This window comes from Oenanthe melanoleuca, chromosome 5 (genome assembly GCF_029582105.1).
Source record: "Oenanthe melanoleuca isolate GR-GAL-2019-014 chromosome 5, OMel1.0, whole genome shotgun sequence".
NCBI classification, from domain to species: Eukaryota; Metazoa; Chordata; class Aves; order Passeriformes; family Muscicapidae; genus Oenanthe; species Oenanthe melanoleuca.
This window is the reverse complement of record NC_079339.1, coordinates 26,405,195-26,429,234: the sequence shown is the minus strand read 5'-3', so window position 1 is coordinate 26,429,234 and position 24,040 is coordinate 26,405,195. Positions and strand designations below refer to the sequence as shown.

At 39.4% G+C, this 24,040-nt stretch overlaps 1 protein-coding gene across 2 annotated transcripts in view; it reads right to left on the bottom strand.

Moving 5' to 3' along the window:
- Positions 1-24,040, bottom strand: part of MIDEAS (mitotic deacetylase associated SANT domain protein) — a 51,801-nt gene that overhangs the window by 19,139 nt on the left and 8,622 nt on the right. For both annotated transcript variants that reach the window (XM_056491859.1, XM_056491860.1), the window contains exon 2: positions 2,001-3,694. In XM_056491859.1, the coding sequence (XP_056347834.1) occupies positions 2,001-3,461 (1,461 nt within the window). In that variant the 5' untranslated portion in view covers positions 3,462-3,694. The remainder of the gene's footprint in view (positions 1-2,000; positions 3,695-24,040) is intronic.

Below are 24,040 nucleotides of genomic sequence, written 5' to 3'. Positions count from 1 at the left end.
AGTCACACTGAAACTATTAAACTAAGAGCTGAGAATTTACTGCAGCCTGTAGGCAGCAATAAGCTTGCATCACCTGAAAAAAAGGCAGCCACAGACAGCTCTGGTGCAAAGCATCAGTTGTGACAATGCATGTAGAAAGATATTGCTCTCCAGAATATGAATTTTGCAAAAGGTTACATACCTAGACTGGGATGCTCAAATAACTGGTTCAAATTATGAATGTTATCTTTTTTAATCAATAATTTAACTCTATGGCCTTTACACACTCTTCAGATAACCCACACAGAGATGGCTTCTAGGTAATTTTTAACAGAAAGACAATCATAAGAGAAGCAGACCTCTTCCATTCAGCAAACATACTTTATTATTCTCCCTCACACAATATCCAACACCTTTAAGCTGTAAAATTCATCAGACCTCTGGTAAGTATTTTATCATCTTGCAAAACCTCATCCTGAAAGCCTGAAGAGATCTAAACATAAAGAGCTCTTCTGCTAGTGCCATTATGCTTGCATAACTGCAAAGAACAAAAGAGCATCTGTCAAAACACTTCTATGGTCTTTACATTATGAATTAGACTGCAAGCAGACGTGCCTTCTAACGGAAAACTTCTTGCTTCATTTCTCAGGGCCTTTTCCTAAATGCTCTGTTTGCTTCTTCTTGACACTCTGTTAGTGATCCAACTGCAATGTGAATTGCAGACCTTCTGTAATATAACCACACAATGCCTGGGAAAGTAAGAGCAAATACATGCTACAATGTACTACCAGTTCTTTACCAAATCAGCTGGTTCGACTTGGAGTTAGAGCAAAAAGGATTGCAGAGAGCATCAACCAAGTCACTGTTTGCTTTCTGCTGTCCAAGAGATGGAGTAGGCTATGGATATTCAGCTCATTGTTTGCTAGTTTAGCTCTTTCACTCAAACAGCACATTCCTCTAAGGAAGAGATGGGAAAAAACAGTGACAGAAAGACTAGGATAAAAAGGATGATGAGAAAAAGACGGGGAATAAAATGCTCCCCATGTTTGTTGTCTGACTGGATAGCAACTCAGGTGTCAAAACTGTAGGTGAAAGTAGCTCATGTAACGTGTATTTCACCAGCCTTTGGCAACAAAACTTGCAAGGAAAAGGGTGCCTCCTAAGAAGCACTCAATAAAAGATCAGTCAAACCACAACTCCAAGAAAACATTAAAAAACAATCAGCCTAAAAAACCCCACCCAATCCAAAAGCTCCCATCACTTGTCTCCCAATAGGCTAGTTAATTTTTAATTCTGTCATCTTGCCATATGGAATATATACTGTGAAGCTTAGACTGATGGGATATCAAAAGGTTAGGAGTAGTGAACTACCAAATCAGTCAGTAATAAATTTCTTCCCCATTAAGTCCTACAGGAGGTCTACAGGCAGACAGGTCATTCTACAGCCCTCAGGTTATTCTTAGAAACAGGCTGCTGCATGAGACAGGCCTTCATCATGCCTGGTATAGGTTCTTCATGTAAGTGAAGCTTTCTTAGACTTTTGATATTTGTGAAATATTGCACATGTAAATTGCATTATGTAATTTTTACATAGCACATTTTACAAACACTTCAACTGCTGAAACTGAAAAACTGGCATGTAAACCTATGTCTTTTAACAAAAACTAAATAGAATGTTAAATTGGTAAAAAGAAAACAAGTAAACTGCTTATACTTGCCTCTCAAAATTCCTAATCGCCTTGAGACCTAAGCTGAAAACAACTATATTTTCATATCATGGGCTAAAATAACATTTGGTGTTAGTGAAATAAAACTGACCCTTAGTGGTCTCACTATACTACATCTCTGATCTCCCACATCTATGAATTATAGCAGCAGAACATACATGCCTCCACACCAGAGCTGCCTTTTTTGCACGCTTCAAGATACCATCCTACCCTTTAAATGTACATAAATTCCTTTCCTTTCAGCTTTACTTTGTAGCCTAAAACATGCTATATTGGTTAGGGTCTACACCTTACCTTTACATTCTGAAGAGATGCCAGTTCAACAGCTTTTTGGGCCAAAGTCAGCAAATTGGCTTCTTGAGAAACACGTCGTCTCCGCCGGGTACTCTGGATTACACCACCTCTGACACTCTGAAAATCATTAGTTCTCTGAGTGTTTTCTTCAGGTGCTGCTGCCTGTTTGTCCTCATCTCTACCATTCTGGGCTGCAGCTTGCCTATCTGTTTCCATCTGGCACTGCTCACTATTGACCAGGACATCCTTCTGCCCCATATCCAATCTTTTGGGATGCAAATAGCTACTTTTATTGTGGGCCAGTGACTCAGGTGTATGCTGTAATGGGACCTCTTGTTGATGTGTTTGCCAGTGATGAAGAAATAAATTGCTAGGTTGTTCTTCTGCCTGCTTAGAAGTCAACACTTCTCCTGCAGATGTCAGCAGGCCACCTTCTTTGGAGAGTCTCCGTGACCTTCTTGGAAAGGGAATCTGGGTCTGAGGTAGCACTGTCTGTTGGTTCTGCTCAGTTAATGCCTTGAATAGCTCCTGGTTCCTCTCTGCTTGCTGAAACTGGTGTGGCATCATGTGATGCTGAGGTGCTGCAGCTGCCACATGAGGCTGCGCTATAGAAGTTGTTTGCTGCAGACCAAAGGCTTGTGTGGCAGCCTGCTGCTGCTGCTGCTGCTGCTGAGGATAGAAGTTTTCAAAGAGTTGTAGCTGGGGAAGAGCTTGCTGTTTTTGTTGTGCAGTAAATGCTGGACTGGAAGAAGTTGGAGCTTCTTGAAAGACATGTAACAATTCAGGAAGACCTTGCTTTTGGCCTTGGTGACCAAATGCAAGTTGGAAAGGCTGCAGTGGCAGAGTTTGATTCTGCTGTTGCTGTTTCTGCATTTGATGAAAAGAATTCATTTGAGCTTGTTGTCTAACGAGAGCTTGCTGTTCCAGCTGAGCCTTCTGGGACATCATCTGCTGGACAGCATCTCCATATAAATCCAGCTGTGACACAAACACTCCTTTCTCTTGATTTCTTTTAAGGGCTTCTGGGTGGCCATAGAAGCCTGGGGCACCAGCATTGGAGTGGGGTCCTTTTGGGTTGCCCCCAAAAACCATACTGTGGTTCCACATTGAAGGTGGAGACTGCCAGTGGCTGTCACCCCTCTCTGGTAACCGGTTTCCCATTAGTGAATTCTGCCATTTGACAGCTGTTACTGACTGGGGCATCATCACTGATTCTCCCCTATCTTGATTGTAAACAGAGTTCATCAGAGCAACATTGTTAGGCGCGCTTGTTAATCCTCCTGGATGAGAAATCTCCACAGTTTGGGAGACTGGTATATTCCCTCCATGGCCATAATACTGTCCTTCCTTAAGCTGCTGCTGTGGCTCTTTTGATGGCACAGCTATGTCCTGCTCATTAAAATAGGCAACTCGTTTCCCAGTCCGTTTGCTTGAAGACTTTTGCTGAGCCTGAAGATTCATGATTCAGTCTATTTGCCCAGCCACACACAGTATTTATAATCCACCCATCCCTGAGGTTGGGGGAGGAAAGGCACAGCAGTCTTTCTTTTCCATTCAGCTTTAGTAATAAAGGGCAGGAAAGAAGTCCAGATGAAAGTGCATTCACTTCCTTTTTCTTTGTGCGCTTCTCCCACTTCTTTTCACTCTTATACTTTGTGGTTCAGAGGTCAGTAGGGTCCACTTAGTTACAGGTCCTGAAACAGAGAAGCAATTGCAATGAATCATCAACAGCCATAACTGGTCTATGAATGCTCATGTGATTGGCAACGATGTGTATGTCCATCCCACTTCCCATGGACATGAAGATTAGGAAAATAGATGGAATAAACAACAGATCTGACCTGCTAGAAGAATGTAAAACAAAACAACTATTTTTACAAAATAAAGAGCACACTGTACTTGCAATGATGCAACTCCCTATTACACACAGAATTCTGACTAATCACTCAAGTTCATCCTGAAAGTTTCACTCTTAAACTACCTGTCATCTGGCCAATTACTTACATGTCTTCCTGTAGCCAGAATAATCTGGTTTTAATCTCAACTCAAAACCACACAACAAAAAACTCTCATGGCTTGCAAAAGGCCACATTTCCCAAAGACCTTTAAAAGCCACGTGTGTACATGAAGGCTGCAGTCAAACATGCAGTAAGATGCTCAATTCAGTATTCTGAAGGAAAAGGGTCAGGCAACAGCACATCAGTCACACACACATCACCAATAATTACAAATGTTTTCCAGTCAAGAACTGCCCACCCAGCATCCAAGCCCTGGGACCAGGGCCTGCTCAACTTTTGCTCTCTCAGATGAACAGCTGAAACAAACTGCCCCTGCTCAGGTCACACTCACTGAAAGGTAGTTCAGGCAACTGCTGTTGTAACAGCTGCTCACAGGCATCAGCAAGTATCTGTTAGTCTAAAGCTACAAACATAACAGGAGAAAGCCTTTCCAGAACAGGCACTCTACGACAATTCTACCCTCCTACCCTCTTTGTCCATGAAGAAAAGCTATCCACAAACTCTAAGAGACTAGCTTGCAGGATTAAGGTCTAATGTGTGAACACATACACTAGTATTTCTATCTGGACACCTAAAACCTTATTAGATGTTTAGTTTGAAATTCAATTTTATTCTGAGATTACGACTACTAACAGTCTGGTATAAGTATCTATTCCTATCCTTTTCAGTGTGCATTCTGTTCCACTTTAAGTCCCACTGCCAATATATTCCAGGAAAATTATAACAAATTGTTAAAAACCTACTCTTATCACATACCTCCTGTTATAGAATCAAATTTCTCTTGAGTGGAGCAGGTAAGACTAGTACACACATCCCCTGCAATGAAACCTGCAATCTATTTATCCCTCTTTCTAAAATGAAAAATAATATATATATATATATCACACTGAAGTCCTGCAACCTGAGCTTCCTCAGACAGATATGGGTACAGTGCAGGTTTTAATAGTGAGGTGGGGTTGGGAACATGATGAGGAGGAAAGGACAAAGAGTTTTAATTAACTTACGCAACTTCCACCTCAGAGGCCAAGCTTGGCTTCAGTGCTCCTGGAACCATGGGACTGTGTTTCAGAGTGAAGTGACTCACTTCCTCAGGCTGTTACATAGCTGTTCCCCCACACTGCCTCCCCTTTGCCTTGGCTACAAACCACAGACCTCTGCCACCCTGCAACACAGAGCCAGGCCATTCCTCCCTCCTCTAAGCACAACGTCTCCGCTCATTTTCCAAGACTATCACAACAGGACAAAAATAACTCTAGGAGAAATTATGGACACGTGAGATGGAAAATTCTCTCTAAACTGCAACCAGTACACACGTGTACATAAAGTACACTTTATGAAGATTTCATAAAGTAAGTTTTTCCTACTTCCAAACTTCACGAGTAGAGAAGAAAACATCTTACAGCAGGAAACTGAATCCCTGGTAGCAAAAATGTAGAGGTGGATAAGCTGATATATTCTTCTCAGAAGCTTTCCTCTCTCCTTGCTTTCTGCAGCACTGGAAAGTATAAGCAATAACAGCTAAACCTCAACACCTGAGGTAATACTAGGAGTGGTTTCTGACAGTCTTACTTTGTGAAATCATCACAAGCTATTTTTCTCTCCAAACCAGGCAACATTTTCTTTCTACTGATGCTTTTGTATAGATCAGTCACATCATTATGACAAAAAGAATGCAAAGTCTTCTGTATAATATATGAAGACAGTACCATTAGATCAAGTTTTAACCTGCCAGCTTTCTGAAATTCTGCTGTAGGCTTTTTACACTTTGAAGAAAAATACAACAATTGTCAAAAAGCAGCATTTGACTTTCAACTTCAAGGGTCCTTGTTTTCAAGCAAAGAAAGAAAGAAAGAGCCCAGTTGATGCTGCTCTTAATAGTTATGGCCAGGATTTGCAGCTACCACAGGAAAGTACCCAGAGGTACCCATTAGCAAGAGGACTCTCACATTAGTAAGAAAGCATTGCATTAGCACAACTTTCCAAACCAGTTGTTTGGTCTAACTCAGACTAGTTTAGAACTACAGCAATCTGGGAAAGAGATCTAATGAAACTATTAAGATGCAAAGTATAAAAATGAGTAAGTTCAGAGATAACCTAAATGAGGGAAAGGAATATGTACAACTGAAGTTGTTACTCAGCACAAAACCCAGTGAAAAGGACATTACCAGGAAGAAAAGAGATTTAAGGTACTTTGAGCAGAACATGCTTACTGAACATCCCAGCTCACCCAGTTACATGCAAAAATAACTATATCCTAAGAGATCACAAGATAAAGGAGGATTTGGTGCATCTGGAATTTGACGGTAAAAGAAAACATCACAAAATTAGCTTTTTAGAAGTTCTTTCTGCATCGAAAAACTACAGAAAAGTATCTTCTATGTCATCTTAACAGTTCATAGTTTAAGCTGCAGTGATAAATGTTCAAGTTGCAGCATGACTATGCTTCAGGAAAGCTCATGCTTGGCAGCTTCACTGCAAGAGCACTGTTGGCTCTGACTAAACAGGCTTCCCTCCCTGAGGTTGGGGGAATGAGCTCACACAATCATCATCCTAGCCAGTTACCAGCTTTGGGGTTTTTTTTTTTTTTGTTTTCTTTTATTTGAATTTCAGCACAAGAGTCAGCTTGCAGTAGCACAGGAAAATGACAACATGCTTCTAGGCTTAAGTGCTTCAGAGTGGTACAGCCTGGACCATTCCTTACCTTTGAATAAAGCACAGAGCCAGTTCCAATACTGTAATTCCCAGAAGATACTGTGTCTTGCCTACAAATATACTGAAGTGATATGATACTTAGCATTGCTTTTACATTGCACAGAGAAAAAGCAGAACCTAGCACCACTATACTTTGTTTTAATAACTCTTAAGATTTGGCATGCAACATAATCAGTTTTTTTCACTTCCAGGAGCTTTTGATATTCAAGAACTTCTCCCGAACTTTCTCCAGATGAATGCAAATTGTACATCATCTCCTTTAATACTGCAAATATTTTCAGATTTCTAAGGAATTTTTGATATTGCAAGGCTTTCTCTTCTACACCTAAAAAGAACGACTAATTAGATATACATGTACCCAATGGGCACATATGCAGTATTTTCCAGAATAAAACATACATAAGAAAGTAACTCATGGAAACTTAACGAGGAAAGTTAGAATTAGCATTTTTAGCTAAAAACTTCTCTAGTGTATCTGCACTAATGCATTAAAGAAAATCACAAACACATCTAAAACACCATATGAGCTATTTATGCAAAGAATGCTGAAGGACTATGGAGGAGTCTCTCCCTGTACCCAGGATTCTGTTCTGAAATGATGAAGTCCTTTCAAAGGAGATATCCGAAGGCTGCAGGGCACAGAAACTCACAGCCACTCACAAGGCTGTTACCAGCCCAGATAACCTATCAGCAGATTTCACCCAATCCAAAGCAGAATCACTGAGACATCCCTACCCAGTGCAATTGTCTTGTCACAGTTTATTATTAGCCTGGAGAGCCTACTATAAAACCTTAACTAAAGTTAATTTGATTTAGGGAACAAATTAAAAACTTTCAATGGTAACCATTTAATGTAAAATATCTCTATCTCTCTTTAAAATGTGTTGCCTGTATAACTGGAAACTACCCACCATTATTCCATTTCTATAAATATTCTCTTAACTAAGCATATGTATATTTGTACTGTTTCACATATCAAGTTCATGACCTCACACACTGTAGTAATCTTGAACTTTACTCTTTGGCTCACTTTTTGAGGGCTGTGCTGTCCTGAGCTTTGTCTAGTCCATTTGCTATATCAGCTATATCTGGCATGATAAGTAAGTTTAAATTGTCCACATTCCTCATTCTCCTTTGAGATCATTTGCAAACATTCCTCTCTGACAGAATGATGCAGAAATGACTCAGGAAAGACTGACTCTAACTTCTCCTCAGACTTCAGCAAAATTAAGGATGCTGAGAATAATAACAAGCTGTAGTCACAGACTATCTTTTATTCCACCATTTAGCTTTTATTTAGCTTTTAAATACCTCTCTTTTAGGGTTTTATTCATGCAAAATAAAGTGTTCCTCTGTTCTAGCTAATGTACATTCTCAGCTTTAACTGCAACAATGCTGTCACTGTTCCTTACAGGAAATCTGTCAGATTAGGGTGATGACAATCATTTCTCACTAAGTCCTCCTGCTGCCAGCAACTGAAATTACGGTTCTCCCCTGTAAGCAGCTCAATCACTTTCAACCACGATGATGGACAGATTCCAAGAACAATCTTACACTTAAGACAAATGCAGCAAGTTACCCTATGTCCTTCTGAGACAGAGCAATCAAATAATTCTTCTCCAATTTGCTCATTATTATGGTAAATTTCACATTTATGAAACGTGTATCTTATATTAATTAATATCATATTAATATTATATGAATTAGAATATGTATTTTACTAATGAGGAAGAGAAACAGAAGAAACAACTCACTTCTAGATCACACAACAAGTAAGAGCAAAAATTAAGAAATATATAATATACTAGCTCCCAGTTCCCTGTCAAACATGAAAGAAAACACAATTAAATCTACCTGTGAAAGATAGAAAGGGTGTGCCATTCAGACGTGCAGAAAGAGCAAAAAGTTTTAATTCTTTCAGTGCAATAGGAGGTTAGAGGAGGATCAGTAAGGTAGGTTTTGTTTCTGGCTACTGTGGTTTGCATTTTTGAAAATGACTGGAGACTTACAGGGCATTACAAACTTGTTCCAGCTAGCAGAAATCTGCCTCTGTGAAACCACCAGCACCATTTGTAACAGTCTTGAATAAGAACAGAGAAAAGGATGAAAATATGGGTCAGTTTTTGTGCTTGAAAAAGATTTGCAAAGCTTATTGCATATAGCCTATGCTTACCCTGCTGTACACAGAAACAGCTTCAATCCCTCCTCCCAAAGCCTCTACTGCACACTCACTTTGTCACCTTTTCTTCCAGACAGCTACATCAAAACTCCTGCAGGTTTGCAACCTCCCACTCGCCACCTTCAGACACCTTGAACAGGAAGGATAGCAGCACAGCACAGAAAATAAACCATGTTTGTAAATTCTATACAGCAAAGCACAGCAATCTACATCCTGAAGAAAGCAGGGGAAAACTCAAAGCAACTACAAAACACAGTATTGTGAGAGAAAGCAGAACACATAAATACAAAGATGATGGGTTTAGGCTCCTGTCACTTTATCACAAAAGGTATGGCGCATTTTCTAGACATCCAGAATGTCTGTCTCTATAGCAAAAGGTGTATTTTCCAGGAGAGTGGCACTACAGAAGAGCAACAGCTGAAGCCCAAAGCAAACAAGCAAAACCAACCAAGTGAGCAGTCCCCAGTTTAAAAGAAGCCCACTACAAAAGAATGTAATTAGGTATCAATCATTTCCCCTAAAACCTCCAAGTATGAAACTAATCTAGGGTACTTATCAGATCAAAGTCCTAGAATCAATAAAGCCTATGAAATGGGGAAGGCTTACTTGTTGTGTAACACTGCATAGCAAAAAAGAAAAGGAATCCTACAGCAGTCTGTAACACAGACAAAGAGATGAAAGGAAAGCTGCTTCACAGACAGACAACAAAAGGGAAAACACAGCATCCAGGAAGCTTGGCAACTTCCACTGTTTCCTGAAGGTGCCTGCCTGGGGCTAGCAAACACATACCTAAACAAGTAGCATGCATGGCAGACCGTTTATGACCTACCCAAATTTTCATTTGATTGGCCCATTTCTATTGCAGTGAAAGATTGAAGCTATGACTGACTACAGGGGCGCCTCTGCCCTGAGGACACTCATAAAATTACTGTGCTGCCACTTTCACTTTCCCATTTTTGGAGGCAGGGAATTAATAAACCTTTATTAAACCACTGTACTAACCAGAGACTCAAAAGTGAAAGCCATCGGTTCTGTGAGGTGAAACGTGAGAAAATGCTCATGCTGTGAAGGAATATGTGCCAGCAAAATCAGGTTGCTTGCATTGCACCACCAGATACCACGAAGTACTGCTCCAATCTAAACTATTCCTGACATTCAGTACCACCAGAGGTTAACTACCCACAGCAAGCAAAATTACACAAAATGTAAAACTACCATATTGTCTGGGAAAAATATACATAGCCAAATATAAATATATGAGCTACATGAAGTAATCAATCCAAGGAGAAATACAAATACTACTTCAAGAAGTTTTTGGTTTACAGTAAAGGAGGTAATAAAGGTGAGACAGGGAAAATACAACTCTTTAAACATTATTTAATTAGGTACATTTCTGTTCCAATGGTCTTCAAATTCACCAAAGCATGCATTCTGATTCTATTCGGACCTACTATTTACATCCATGGATGTAGTTTTATTTCTCCCCATCATCACAATTTTTTCACTCAATCTAAACACACAGATCCATCTCTAGTATGGAGAATGTCACAGAGAACGGTTTTGGTGTTTTGAGTTACAGGGTCTGAAGCACCACACAAGCACCTCAAATGCACCTCAAAGGGAAGTTTTCAGATAACAGTTCCATGAGAAGAAAGTCTTATACTGTGGATGAACACTTAAAAAATAACCTATTTTTTGGTGTTACCTTCCTCAATTCAAGCTGTAAACTTGGTTGCAAGTATTGGAGGCTTCCTCTTCAAAACACACCTAGGATTCTCCAAATAACTTTGGTCGAATGGATGAGAAACAGACAGAAAGCTGCTATGAAGAAAATGCCCATCAAGTGCTGATTACTCTTATCTTTACAACAAACAAGCCAGACAAAACCTGGTTAACACAAACAGCTCCACAGAAGAAAATCAGCATTGATGAGGAAGAAAAACTACTAAAAAGACAGGCTAAATTTAAAACTTAGCAGATAATTAAACAAACAACAAAAGGGAAGAAAAAAAGCCACAACCTAATTTTTTTAAAGGAACTGACAATGTTGTTTCCACCAGCTATTGAAAGGATATGTAAGATCTTTATTTATTTTCAAGCAAAACTTTGAGCTCTTTTTCCAAAATAATCGAAATTTCATGCAAACCTCATCACATGAAAACAAATTATTCATGATCTGCACCAGACTAGTCTTTTGTCTTGCACATTGAGAGGCAGCTCCACAGTCTGGACTCCTGTAAACATATATATAGGAAAGCCCATCTTTACAAATGACTTTGCAACACAGACCAGGCTTATCCTTTAATAAAATAGGTACGTGGTAATTTCTTACATTGGTTAATGTTTATAAAGTGAACTGAAGTTAGGAATATTTGTTATTATAATCTGTCATCATGATAAATGCTGATCTGAAGAGGCTTGGGCAGTCTTAGAGAGCAGAATGAGCATAGTAATTATGGAGTACAAAATGCTGCTTTCAGGCTTTGTAAAGTTACATGAACATAATTCTTTCCCACTGGAGATCGGTTAACAGTTCTAATTGTAAGCCCTTAGACAGTTATTTTAAGCTTTTTTGTTTGGAGCTGTCTGGGAAGGCAGTTGCTAGCAACAGAGAGACCAACATGCAGGAATCACAGCAGGCTCCAAAGTCAGAATGACAAAGAGCAGCCCAAAAGCTTCTCCCTGCCCTCGCATTCACATACCTGACAGGACCACAACACATCTTTCACTCCACATGCCTCTCCTGCCACAAACACACCAGCCACAGAATTGCATGGACACCCCAGAGACAGACCAAATCTCTCCGCACTTTAACTGTGAAAAGAAAACACATCTGAATGCACTGAGCTGCAACAGGAAAGGTTCAGTTGTTCCATCTCAACCTCTTCAGCACAACCCCAGGCTTGCACAGACGTCCAGTGTACAGAACAACAAAGTCTGAATGTTTTTCAGATTCCTTTGAGGCTTTGCAAGAGGTAATGGGCTACAAATAAGGGAAGAGAATGGTGAAAGCTCATTGAGACAGTGATACTTTCCATTCCCGGAGGTTTCTTCCTGAGAAATATACTCAATACCTCAGCCTGAGCTCTTGGCATAGACACTCTTAAGACTATCAAGCAGACATCATCACTCACCCAAGTCTGGCTGGACAATAACTGAGACTACAGGTACAGGCAGAACCCCTGGCATCTGGGATCAGCTTCCAGCTCTGCTACAGACATGTATCTTAAGCAAGCCTCTTCAAAGTGTTTCATAAAATGAGAATAATACTTGAAAACAAATACATTTATATTAATGGAGTATTTAGAGGTCATAAAAGTTGTATTACCTTTAACAATAGCCACTAACAGCCTAGATGGGGAGTCTTCCACAAAGAGCTTAGAAGTCTGATTTCAGACATGACACAATCAGAGTAGCGATAACCAAAGAAGAGGGAGTAAGACAAAAAGTGAAGGAAAATGATCACACAATAACATAGTGTTCTTTTGTCCCATGTCTATCTCACTTGACCCAGAAATATCTTTGTTTATCAGCAGTTATCTAAGCTGAAGCAGTGCTGACCTTGGTTTGCCCACATCCACACACTTGCAGCAAACAGATGACAGTATTGACTGAGCGCAGTCAGTCTTTAACAGCACTGACAGGGCTCTAGTTCAAATTTCTAAATTTATATCTTTTAAGAATTCCTGCAACCACTGTTGACTATAAAAGGGTCTCTTTACTGTGCTGGTCTGTTACAAGGTACAGTAAGCTCTTGGCCATGACTGGGGCTGTCAGACATTACAACAATGCAGCTAAGCAAATGCTTAGTACTGGGAGTGGGAACACTGAAAGACATGGGCAAACAGGATCATCACACAGTGGAAAACAGTAAGGTTTTAAGACTCCAGGGGCTAAAAGAGCACTCTGATTTCTTAACCTTTAATTAAAAAAATCAAAGCACTCTCCAGGTCTCCGGATTCAGAGCTCCCTGCCAGGTACCTGACAGACACCTGCCCAGACTCCTTTTAGCCACAGGGATTTCAGTGGAGGAAGGGAAGAGCAGATGGCTGGCACCAATACTGGATCAAATACAAAGTGATTCCATTTCTGTAGTGGCTTATTTGTATCTTTACCAGCATTATAAAGCAGTTCCACTACGGGGCATAAGTGATATCAGCCTTATATGGACTCAGAGCAAAGTCAGAAATTTCCTAAAGATTCAGCTGAACAAGCCTACCTGAAACCAAACAAACCACTCATCCTGTACTTCATAACTAGAAAGAAAAGAAGCATTCAATAACAGCATGAGGAAAAGTGTTCTCTATTAAGAAGCCTTACAAAGCTATTTTAAACTGAGCAAAAGACTCAGTTGTTAGTAAAAGAAGGTTACAATGATTAAGTTCAATACTACGGGAAAAACTAAAGTTCATGCATTAATCCACCTGTAGATGGAATTTTATGAGTGTTAAGCAAATCAGAAGTATCCTGCACTTGCACAGTTTACTCTGTGAGTCCTGGAATATAAATACATTTTAACTGGAGTCATAACATTTTGGTTCAATAATCCCACACTACACTTCGAACAGCTGTATTTGCTAAAGATATAGGCTATGTAATTGCTATTAACAGGAACACTAAGTCCTTGCAAATTGTGAAAAAAACCAAAAAAACTCAGGACATAAATAACTGGAAACTTATTAGAAAAGCTGATAAGACCATCTGCACTAAACACCTGACCATCAAAACAAACAAACAAAAACTCTATGCATTCAGGAAAAAATAAATTCCCTTACATTATATGGTTTTCACTTCAGAATGAAGGGCTAATGAACTAATCATGTCTTCACGTATATGGATTCCATTAACCTGATTGTCTCACACCAAATAAATTCTGAGATTGATGCTCCTTTACAATCCATAATGCATCTAGTAATCTAATTCCAGGCCAGAACTCTTAGCAACCTGGTTTAGAAGAAGGAGTCCCAGCCCTTGCCAGGAAGGTGAAATGAGATGATCTTTAATGTCCCTTCTAAAGCAAACCATTCTGATTTTGTGATAATGGATTCTAAAGGATTTTTTCACACCAGGTAGACAGCACTCTCTTATTTCAAGTAGGTTTCTTCAAGCAGCCCAGCTCATGGTCCCACAGGATCTGATGACATTACTGTGTTCAACAAATCTCCAAGCAATAAGAATGAACATCCAATCTCTCATCAGCAGGCTGACATTTGTTACACAGTTCTTCCCCATTTGGAAAAGATCTGTAAATCCACCAAGGCAGAAAAACATTCTACCAGTTATTACACCACAAATTTCTCCTGGGGAAAGTAGCTGAAGGAACTTGTCCACGAACAAACTTCATGTTATTGGAATACTCATCATTTATGTAATACTTGGCAACAGTTAAAGCAATAAATTAACACCAATTCATTCAATTTCACAACATATGTTACATGCAACATTCTGTATTTCTAACAGGTACATAAAGAGAGACAAAACAGCCTGTTTTGTACTAAAAAGCAAAAAAGCTAACCAAGATGAGATTATTCTTCCATATTTCCTTTATCTCAGTTTTGTCCACAAGCTGCATTTGGAAGATGTCACATAAAGCATCTTCATTTTGAACAGTTATACTGAATTCAGAAACTACTACAGAACGCTACTTTTTAAGTATGTCGTAGAACTCCCCCACCCTGAGGCAAAATTTAAGGCAATTTATATAAAAGTCACATAAATTTTAAGGTAATTTATATAAAAGTCACAAAGTCTAAAGCACATGAAATTTCACCTGTAGACATTAAAGGCTCTAACATTAAAATACACATGCCAGTGTCATAGTAGAGATCTCTGATACTCCATAGATGCAGTGTTCTATAATGCCTTTGCACTCTCCACAAGTCCTGCCTGGAACTGCAGCTTGAGGGAAAGGGCTCTTCCACTTGTGTGATCTGTGTTGGTTGGGGTTTTAGACATCCTTTTTTTTTAAGAAAATGACAACACTAGCCACGTGTACTGCTCTTATTGTCCATGGCTTCGTTTCCTGCACTACAATACAGAAACTGAATTACAGCACTTTCTATTTTCCATGGTTGCATGGCCTCATAATCACAGTATAACAGCACTAAAGAATGCATAAAGAGTATACTCCTTATGCACTTACTCTGGCAATGTCTCTTAAGAGACTGAACTACTATTATTCCCCTTTCATTGAAGACAGCTAAGTCTGGGAGAGATTTTAAAATTACTTGCCTGAAGAGGTCTATAACAGAGGAGACAAACTCAGTTTCAGGTTAGTGCCTATCCTTTCTATCATATTTAGTCTCTTACTCAGTTTGAAATCCCATCCCAAGGTTGGCTAAAGTGCACATGAAACCTCTCCAAATCATTTCTTCCTATTTCGGCACGCCCACGAGACTGTGTGCCGTGCATAATAATAAACTCAAGATAAGCATACAGCAGTCAATGCATGTTTATTGTGGATCTAAAAATATCATGCTAGCTTTTACTAGAGTTGTCATCTGTAAGACTTACGTGCACATACGCTAGCGTTGGCTGGGGTGGTGTCGAAGGGACACAGAGCAATTCAGGATACTAAGCAGACCTATTTAGGTGCAATCATGACATTGTTACTAATTTTGCCTAGGAATTTATAACAATGCTGAAGAATCTCACCCAATTTCTTCCCTACAAGCAATTACGAAATCGTATGAAGAAAGAAGGGAAGGTATTTATTTATACCTATTAGTCGATTAATGCCGATACAAGCTTTTCTCTGTTTATGTCACTTATGAGCACCATGAGCATAAAAGCACATTTTGGAACCAGAGAATTAAAAAGGCGATTCTAAAATCCTGTAAGAATACTTTTAGCAACTACCATGACATGCATAATCCTCCCCTCTTTGCAACCACCTTCCCAGCCACTACTCCAAGGGAAAAAAATTTTTGTTCTCTTCTCACAACTGCAACATCCGAGATGCCACAAATAAGAAACAGCTTTCAGCCCACAAGGAACAGATGCATTGGAACTGCATGTGATGCCTTGATAGGCTACCTAGAACAGAGGCTAGACAGTGTTTAATGAATAAAGTAGGTATTTATATAAAAGGCATCATATGTGTTGAGAGCTCACGTGTGCAGGGACAAGCTTCTACAACTTCCACTCCTTGAACCCTCTGACTGAATGTTCTGTTTCACCTAGACAAGTTAAAAGCAACCTGTACTGATTTTTAGCAGGAGGACAGCACAACTTCACAGCAGCTGGACTGCAGGAACAAGGGTTCTTTCAGCAGACTGGAAAGGACTGCCACTGTTACCACTGCCCCTTCAGAGGGCCCCAGAAGTCAGGGAGCACCATGGTCCTTGGTCACTGTTTTGACCTGCAGCAGCAAATGTCAGATTTCTGTCATTGAAGGGGTGAGAGGGGGAAGGGAAGGTCAGAATCATCACACATTTGGTTGTGAAATATAGACAGGTTTCACAGAAAAAAAATAAAACAGGGCCCAGAATTTTTTAAATGCAAACAGTATGGATGAAATTGGCAGTGTCATTTTTCCCTTTACATACAAATGTATGTACTTATTACAGCTATTTACAAGGTAAAAACCAAACAAACAAAAATCAGCAACAGAACCAAGCCTAGAGAGCTATGCATGAGGAATGCTGTCACAGTATTACTTAAAAAGAAAGGACAAGTACTAATTTGCACATAACTGATGACATTCACCTACTACAGTAGGTTAAACTGTTAAGTCAATGCTCTTCCTAAGTCTTGCACCACTTGTATTTGTGGTTTTGTTATCTCTCTGTCTTACTGAAAATCTTGAACATTGCACAGAAGTTTCCCTTGCAAACAAAACCTGACAAATCAGAGTCACAAAAGTACTGTCAGAGCCACAAAAATGAACAAAAAAGCAGAAGTAAATTCACACCCTTTGCTATTTGCACATCAGACTATCAGGAAAAAAGTATAGATAGAAGAATGGCTTTTACATATATATAGTTCCTAAGTTTGTGTTACTGCAGACATTTCTAAACTCAGTGGCTCTGCATAAGCAAGGTTTCCACACTCTTCAGCTGTCTCCAGCTCACCTTCTGCAAGACTTGTGACCCTGGTGTTGGCATAAAGCTTCACAGTAGCATCAGTGCAGAGACAGGGATTCCCCTGAGCGGCACCTTCAGAGGGCTGAAGAATTCATGCTTTCAATTTCAGACTGAGGTCAAGTACCATGGTTGGTTTCTATTCCTGATACAGCATGCAAGAAGCTAACAAGTGAGAAAAGGGTGAGATGACAAAAAACTAGCAGAAAGAAGAAAATGTCCTCAAACCACAAGTGTATCAATGCCTCCAGATGCCTTTCCTCTTGTTCCTACATTTCCAGTAGGTTTTGTCCATTTTCTAGAATATGATGCCTTCCAGTTAAACATACTTAGTTCCACAAAGACATCATGGGAGTTCAATAATAAGATAGATTTGGACATATAAAAAGCTACATGCAATAAAAAGAAGTTTTCATTTTTGTTATAGTTTTCAGCTCCCTTCCTTGAAGAAATAAAAGGTTTTCTAAAACATTTTGCTTGTTTTTACATATATACATATTTTTAATCTTATAAACAGATACTTGCATGTTAAAGAGGAATTAGAATTTTTTCTTTTATATGGAGAGAATGTTGTATGTCAACTTTCTCAATATCATTGGGAAACCTGCTTATAGTTTCAAATACTGCAAATTGTTCAAAATAATTTGAAAAATTTCACACATGAAGCTCCCCTTAGCATTCAGTAGACATCGAATTTAAAAGTTCAAGTTTTTAAAAGCAGCAGCTGGAAAAACCCACTTGCCAGTTCCTCAGCACCCAGTATCATTTCACTAGCTTTCTAGTCAACTTCTAAAATAAGTATATCTGCAGTTTCCAATGGTAAAAAGGGAAATTGCCTTCCACATTCCAATTTTTTAGCTTTTTATGCCATAAGTAGATAAAATGACACTTCTGGCAGTCTTTGAAAAAATGGTTTAAAATAAAGTCCATAGCAATACATATATTTTGCTTGCCTAGCTGCATTAGTAAAAATTTCCTCAGCTGAACACAGACACAATTTTTCCTGTTCTTTGTGGAGAACTAATTCTTCGGTAACAAAATTCAAGCCTTGTGTGTTCCTTGCTAATAATGTGTACTTACAACAGCCTCTACTACGGAGAGTAACCTAGCTGTTAAACTAAACTAGCCTAGGAATATTTTCCACATCATTCTGGGAAGGAATGAGGGGAGATGTATACTTGTAAATGGTTAATACTCCCATCCCTCTCCCTCCAAGTAAATAGCACACATGGACACACAAAAGAAGAGGAAAACAATTAACCTTCCAATTCCTGAATCTTGGCTTCAACTCCCTGAAATAGCTTCATGCACAAAATCAACATGTGGAAAGAATAATCCACGGTGACCAACTTTGCTGAGGCTTGTGGAAAACTGGCCTGTGCAGCACTGCAAACTCTTGCCAGAGATCTGCTGCCGCACAGACCTCAGCAAACGTGCGCCACAAAAGCAGCACCATGTCCTTCCCAGGCATTCTGGAAAACCTCAGTGCTTAAAACCAATCACTGACCACCTCTTCCCTCCCACACTAAAGTTTAACATCCCCTTTTTTTCCCCCCCCAAGAAAAAACACAGACATAAAAATGCATGCACGCTGAAAGTCATGTTTTACTCTTTAAGGCACGCAACTTCGTCACGTGGCCCCAAGGTCTCCTCTGGATTACTGGCACCATGTCTGTCAGGAGATGCCATCGATTTATTTTAAGACACATACAGGTCGATGTTTAAATCTACCAATTTGCTTTCAGTTTGAAGCTGCTGCTTTAAAGCAAAATCCCACCAGTAACAACTCCCTCTTAATTAAATATCTCAAAATTTGAAAATTAAGTGATGGACAGCACTGCATTGAAGTATTTATTAAAGAACTCCCTCATTCATGAATAAAAAAATAAAACTGGGATGAATATTTACCAGATCCACTATTTTACAATTGTAATTCCTTCTTGAAGCAACAACTCTTTTAAGTGCTGTCTGCATACAATTTCAGCTCAGTGCTTTGCTCTACTATTATAAAATATTTTAGGGCATGCATCTATAACTACTAAATATGTTCCAAATTTGAAATTTGCTTTAGTATCTTATTTTTCTGCATTTTGAAGGTAGCAAAGCACAGGGCTTCCCCCTGACAGGAATGCTATGATCCCCTGCTCTCATCAACACTCTGAGTACCTCTGGCATACAGACTTCTGTTACCCACTCACACTGCTGTAAAAAAACTTCTCCCAGACACTTCTGTAAGCATCTGGGCACCAATAAATTTTAATGTACATTGCTGTTTTAGCTCATGGCTGGTGTCTCCTAGCTCATCTAGTTTTTCCAACTCCTAGAGATGCTTATCTCATTCCCACTGGGCAGGAGTAGTGTTCTCCAATCACTGCTAGAAGAAGCTGGTATAAGCACAAAATGCCATTTATAGATCTCTATTAAAAGGTTTCCTCTCTTGCTCAGGCAAACATTGGGCTCAGTATGGTTACAATCCATCTGTGCATGTATCTGTTAGAAAAGTTATTTCCTCTTAGAGAGGGTTATATTTATTTAGCTGCTCCACTACAGCTGTTCCAAAGCCACTTGGAGTCTAAAAGCATGCTTTTCTGATGTTGCATTTCCCAGTGAAATGCCTCAGCTGCTGAGCAAGAGCCCGTGTGGTAGCCTGAAGAAACATTATCTCTCAAAGGGTTTGTGTCCACCCCGCAGCTGAGCTGAGGGTGCCTGGAGCCCCCGAGAGGCACCTGGCAGCTCCCCCTGTCCCTGCAGGCAGCCTGGCTGCTGGGACACCCAGACACCTCCGGCAAGTGAGACCCCCCCGGGGCCCTCCAGGCACCCAACACCCCTGCAAGGGCAGGTGAGGCTCTAGGTGTTTGCAGCACAGCCACAGTGTCCTGCACAGAAAGGCATTCTGCAATACAGTATTTCATCTAGGGCTTGAATGAGGATATTTCAATTTTTCTTTTTTAAATATACAGCCTCTTCTGTTGTTTATACTACTTATTTGGCATTTTTACAAGCTATGAATATACACAGCTTTATTTTCAGCTTCTGCATTGGAAGGAAAGCAAAGTCCCATAATGATTAGTTATATAACTTTATAACAAAGTCAAAATTTTATTAAAATAAATTGAAAAGTAGCACTGATAGGACTGAGGGAAAAAAAGAGAACTGTTTGAAACTGTCCAATACACGCTTCAGAAAAAAAAACCCTCAAAAATAAATTAACATTCCTGCCTCAAGGCAAATTTTTCCAGCAATTGTATTTAATAATAGTAAGGGACCGGGACTGTTGCTGAACAGATAAGTTGACATCATTCCAGACACATGTGTTTTCCAGATCTTCCTTTTCATATTAAAAAGCAAACAAACAAAAAAATCCCACAAAAAACCAAAACAAAACTAAAAAACCAACTGCAAAAAAACCCACCACCACTTCTACTGACCTAAAAAAATGATTGTGAAGTAAACATCTTTCAAGCAAAATGGTCTTGGTGAGTCCAGAAAAGAAATCTTGCAATGCTAGTGTGAGACTGCAAGTTAATTGTGTGAATGAATAAAGGGATAATTAAGTTACAAATTTAACTTTTCAGTAAAATGATGGCAAGCATCATCAAGCAAAATGTTTTGAAGTTACTTATTCCCATTATTTGTTTTCAACTAAACTGACAATGCAGTTGAGAATTTCTGATGGTGTCAGAATACTGAATATTGAAAACCAAAAGAAAAACAACCTTCATCCATGACAAACTCCCTATTTATTCCATGCAATGTTGTACCAGCTCTCCAAAACAGGACCATAAGTCGTAGCTACAAGGAGAGCACTACAAGAAAGCCTTCTGTTTTTACTTTCCTCTGCACAGTGGATAATAGTTTTGTGTAAATCAGTCACAAGCAGAAACCCTATAATAGGAAGGGCAAAGTGTTCACTTTGCAGTTGTTACTGTCAGTTTTTGATTCTGTCTGCTGGGTCTCTCTAGCTCACATAGAGCAAAAGCAGTATCAGTTTCACAAAAAATATAGCTGTGTTTTTGAACACAAATACAACTTCCCTCAGCTCCTTACTTCCTTACAATCCAATATTACCTGTGTACAAGACTATCCTGTCTTTCCTACACCGTAGCCTTGTGTCCAGGACCAATTCTGAATCCAACCTATAGCTGTTCCAAGTGAAGGTTTAATATTACAAAGAGTTACAAACAAGCAATCTGTAACAAAATATTTCTCCTCCTTTTTCAAGCAAGAAAACCTTATACTCTTCAAATCTGTTATAGGATGCATTAAGCTGTTTAGTCTTGACAGACTAATATTAGATTTTCATTAAAATATACTGACAATATGCAAAAATGGTCTGGAGGGAGAGCAAAGGGTTAAAACCTCCATGACAGTTGCTGCAAAGAAATAGTAGCAAGTAACTTGACAAAATATTAAGTCTCCTGCATTCAAAGTCATTATACTTTTCCCCTCCCAACAGGGTCAGTATGTCCTGCCAATTCATGAGCTCCCAAAAATAAACCAGTTGAGTAACTAAAGATGTCAATAGATTTTCACATTGCCTCCACAAAACCAAACTGTATGGCTTAGATGGTTACTTGTAAACAGCCAGACATCCTACACTTAACCTAGAGCATTTTGCAGAGCAAATTCTGTCACTTACAATTACTCTGTTAGAGCTGTCACTGATCAGAGAATATTTTTCCACCTCCAAACTGTTCTTCTCCCATAAATCAAGTCACTCAGAAAAAACTGTCTTTTTAAAATGCTTTATAGCACATAGCAAAATTGAGTAGTTCTATTCATCTTCACAATAAAAAAAACCACAACAGAGCAACTGAGAGATGTAAAAAACGCCCTGAACCCATGCTACAAGGGAGAATGTTGATCCACCACTTTCTTTTCTTCCACCTTTGACCTTTTCAGTGACACTACCAAAGTTACCCAACTGAGAAACAGAAAAGTATGAGATAACTCTGAGTAAGAAGCAGACTGAAATCACCTAAGTGCACAGAACCAGGGAGATAATAAATTTGTTCACTGATGTGACTGAAAGCCAAGTAAGTAACCTGATCAGGGAAACTACTCAATCTGCTCCACACAGAAATTGAAGCACTCATTTCTATGCATGCATTTCTAGAGTGCAATCCAGAAGCCTCCATTCCACATTTTAGATTTCTAGAACAAACGTGACAGGATTAAGTAAAGAACCAAAATTCAAGCTTTTAATCACAATGTCCAGGGAAAAGCCAGTCAAGAGGGCCCATAGCAGATGCATATAGGCAAACATGTATGTGCAATTCAACGAAAAATTGCCATTTCACCCAAGGCTTAAGTGCCTCTATCTGCTGGAGGTCCACAGAGGGTGCCCAAAGCCATTTCTGAACTGTAATGTCAGCTCCTTTTCAAGGAGATGTGAGAGGGTCTGGGCTCCTCTACAAAGCCTGCTGACAAAAGACTCACCCATAGAGATGCAAATTCAGACTCACATACCACACCTTCCCCTATTAAGAGCTCCCATCAATTAACTCCTATTCGTGGTGCAGATCTCCATTTCTACTCACATTAATGCACTGTTAGGTCAGAATATGGTTTTATAGCCTCTTGGTTGAAGACTACTATCTCACTTTTAAACCAGGATGATAATACGGCACAAGGACTTGTCAGCAGTGAGCTTGCAAGAAAGGGAGAAGACTGGTAACATTTTGTTGTATGTCCTATAGCACCAGAAAACAAATGCTTCCTGATTTGCTCCTTGTAGTCTTCTATTTCAAGTCTGCCTGCCTTTAGTCCTACTTATCATATAGCTGTCTAACAGCTTATAGATGCAAGTGAAGACTCACGTATTAGAAACAGGAAGTTCCATGACTAGAGACCTAATGCTCTTCTTCATGAGGGCAAAGAGCATGACTTGTTCTAAGCTCAGAGTACCTGTTCCTTATTGCTGCCCATTTTAGTTTGCACATAAGCAGCTTGTTATGTCAAAGTATGAATAAAAGGCTCAATGAAATCATAAATCATCACTTCCCTTTAAGGGTGGAACGCCACAGAAAGAACAATAAAAGCACTTCAGGCTACTAAAAGAGATTGAGAGCAAGATTTTACTTCCATTGCCTTCTTGGGAAGAGCATGAATGTGACTTCTTAAATATTTTAACCCAATTAATGTTAGCAAGCTCCCCCTAGCTTCAATTTCCAGTCTATATTCCTGAAACAGATCTCTGTAAGAGCTGCTGGTACAGGTCCTATCACAGCATTGCAATCTCTACTAGCAATTGAGATCCTCAAATTTGCTTTTGACAAAAGGGACACCTATAGATTGCTTAGCTCTCCCAAGGTCTAAGTGCATCCTGCACCTTTGTAACATATAATTCAACCTAAAATGGTAAAAACCCACAGTAAAACCATATTGCCTCAAAAAATGAAAGTAAAACTGTAGACTTATCTATGCAGCCTGAGACCAGGTGCATTTTTTTTAATTAATGCTCATGATGTGAAGATGTCCTGGTTCCAGTCAGGACAGGGTTATTTTTTGTAGAAGCCATGAGGGGCATAGCTAGATCATGGAGGTTACTCTACACCATCTCATGTCATTGCTGGGATGGAGGAAAGGGACTTTCTTCTACAGAAAAGGGGTTCCTTTCAGTGCAAAAATGTGGCAGAGGGAGCCATCAGCTATTTTTTTGCTGTTACTGCTCCTTTATTATCTCATTGCTGTTTCCAGTAAATTGTTCTTAGCTCAACCCACGATCTTTGTCTTTTGTGCCTTTAATTCTCCTCTTCAGCCCATCAAAGTGGGCGAGGAGGGGAAAAAAGAGAAAATCAATGTATAGTTTGGAGAGTGGAGGCATTGGACTAGGGAGTACCATTCCTAAACCTTGACAGAAGAAAAACATCTTATACAGGCCTGAATTATACTCAAAATCCCTCTTCAGCAGATCTCAAACTCAAGAAAATATAGAAAACTGGATTTTTTTTTTTTGTTTCCTAAGGAATTATCTTTCTGTACTTGAAACCAAAGGGTTGCTGCAAACATTAGTGCCATCTCTGCTCTTCAGCTGAGTAACGTGAACCA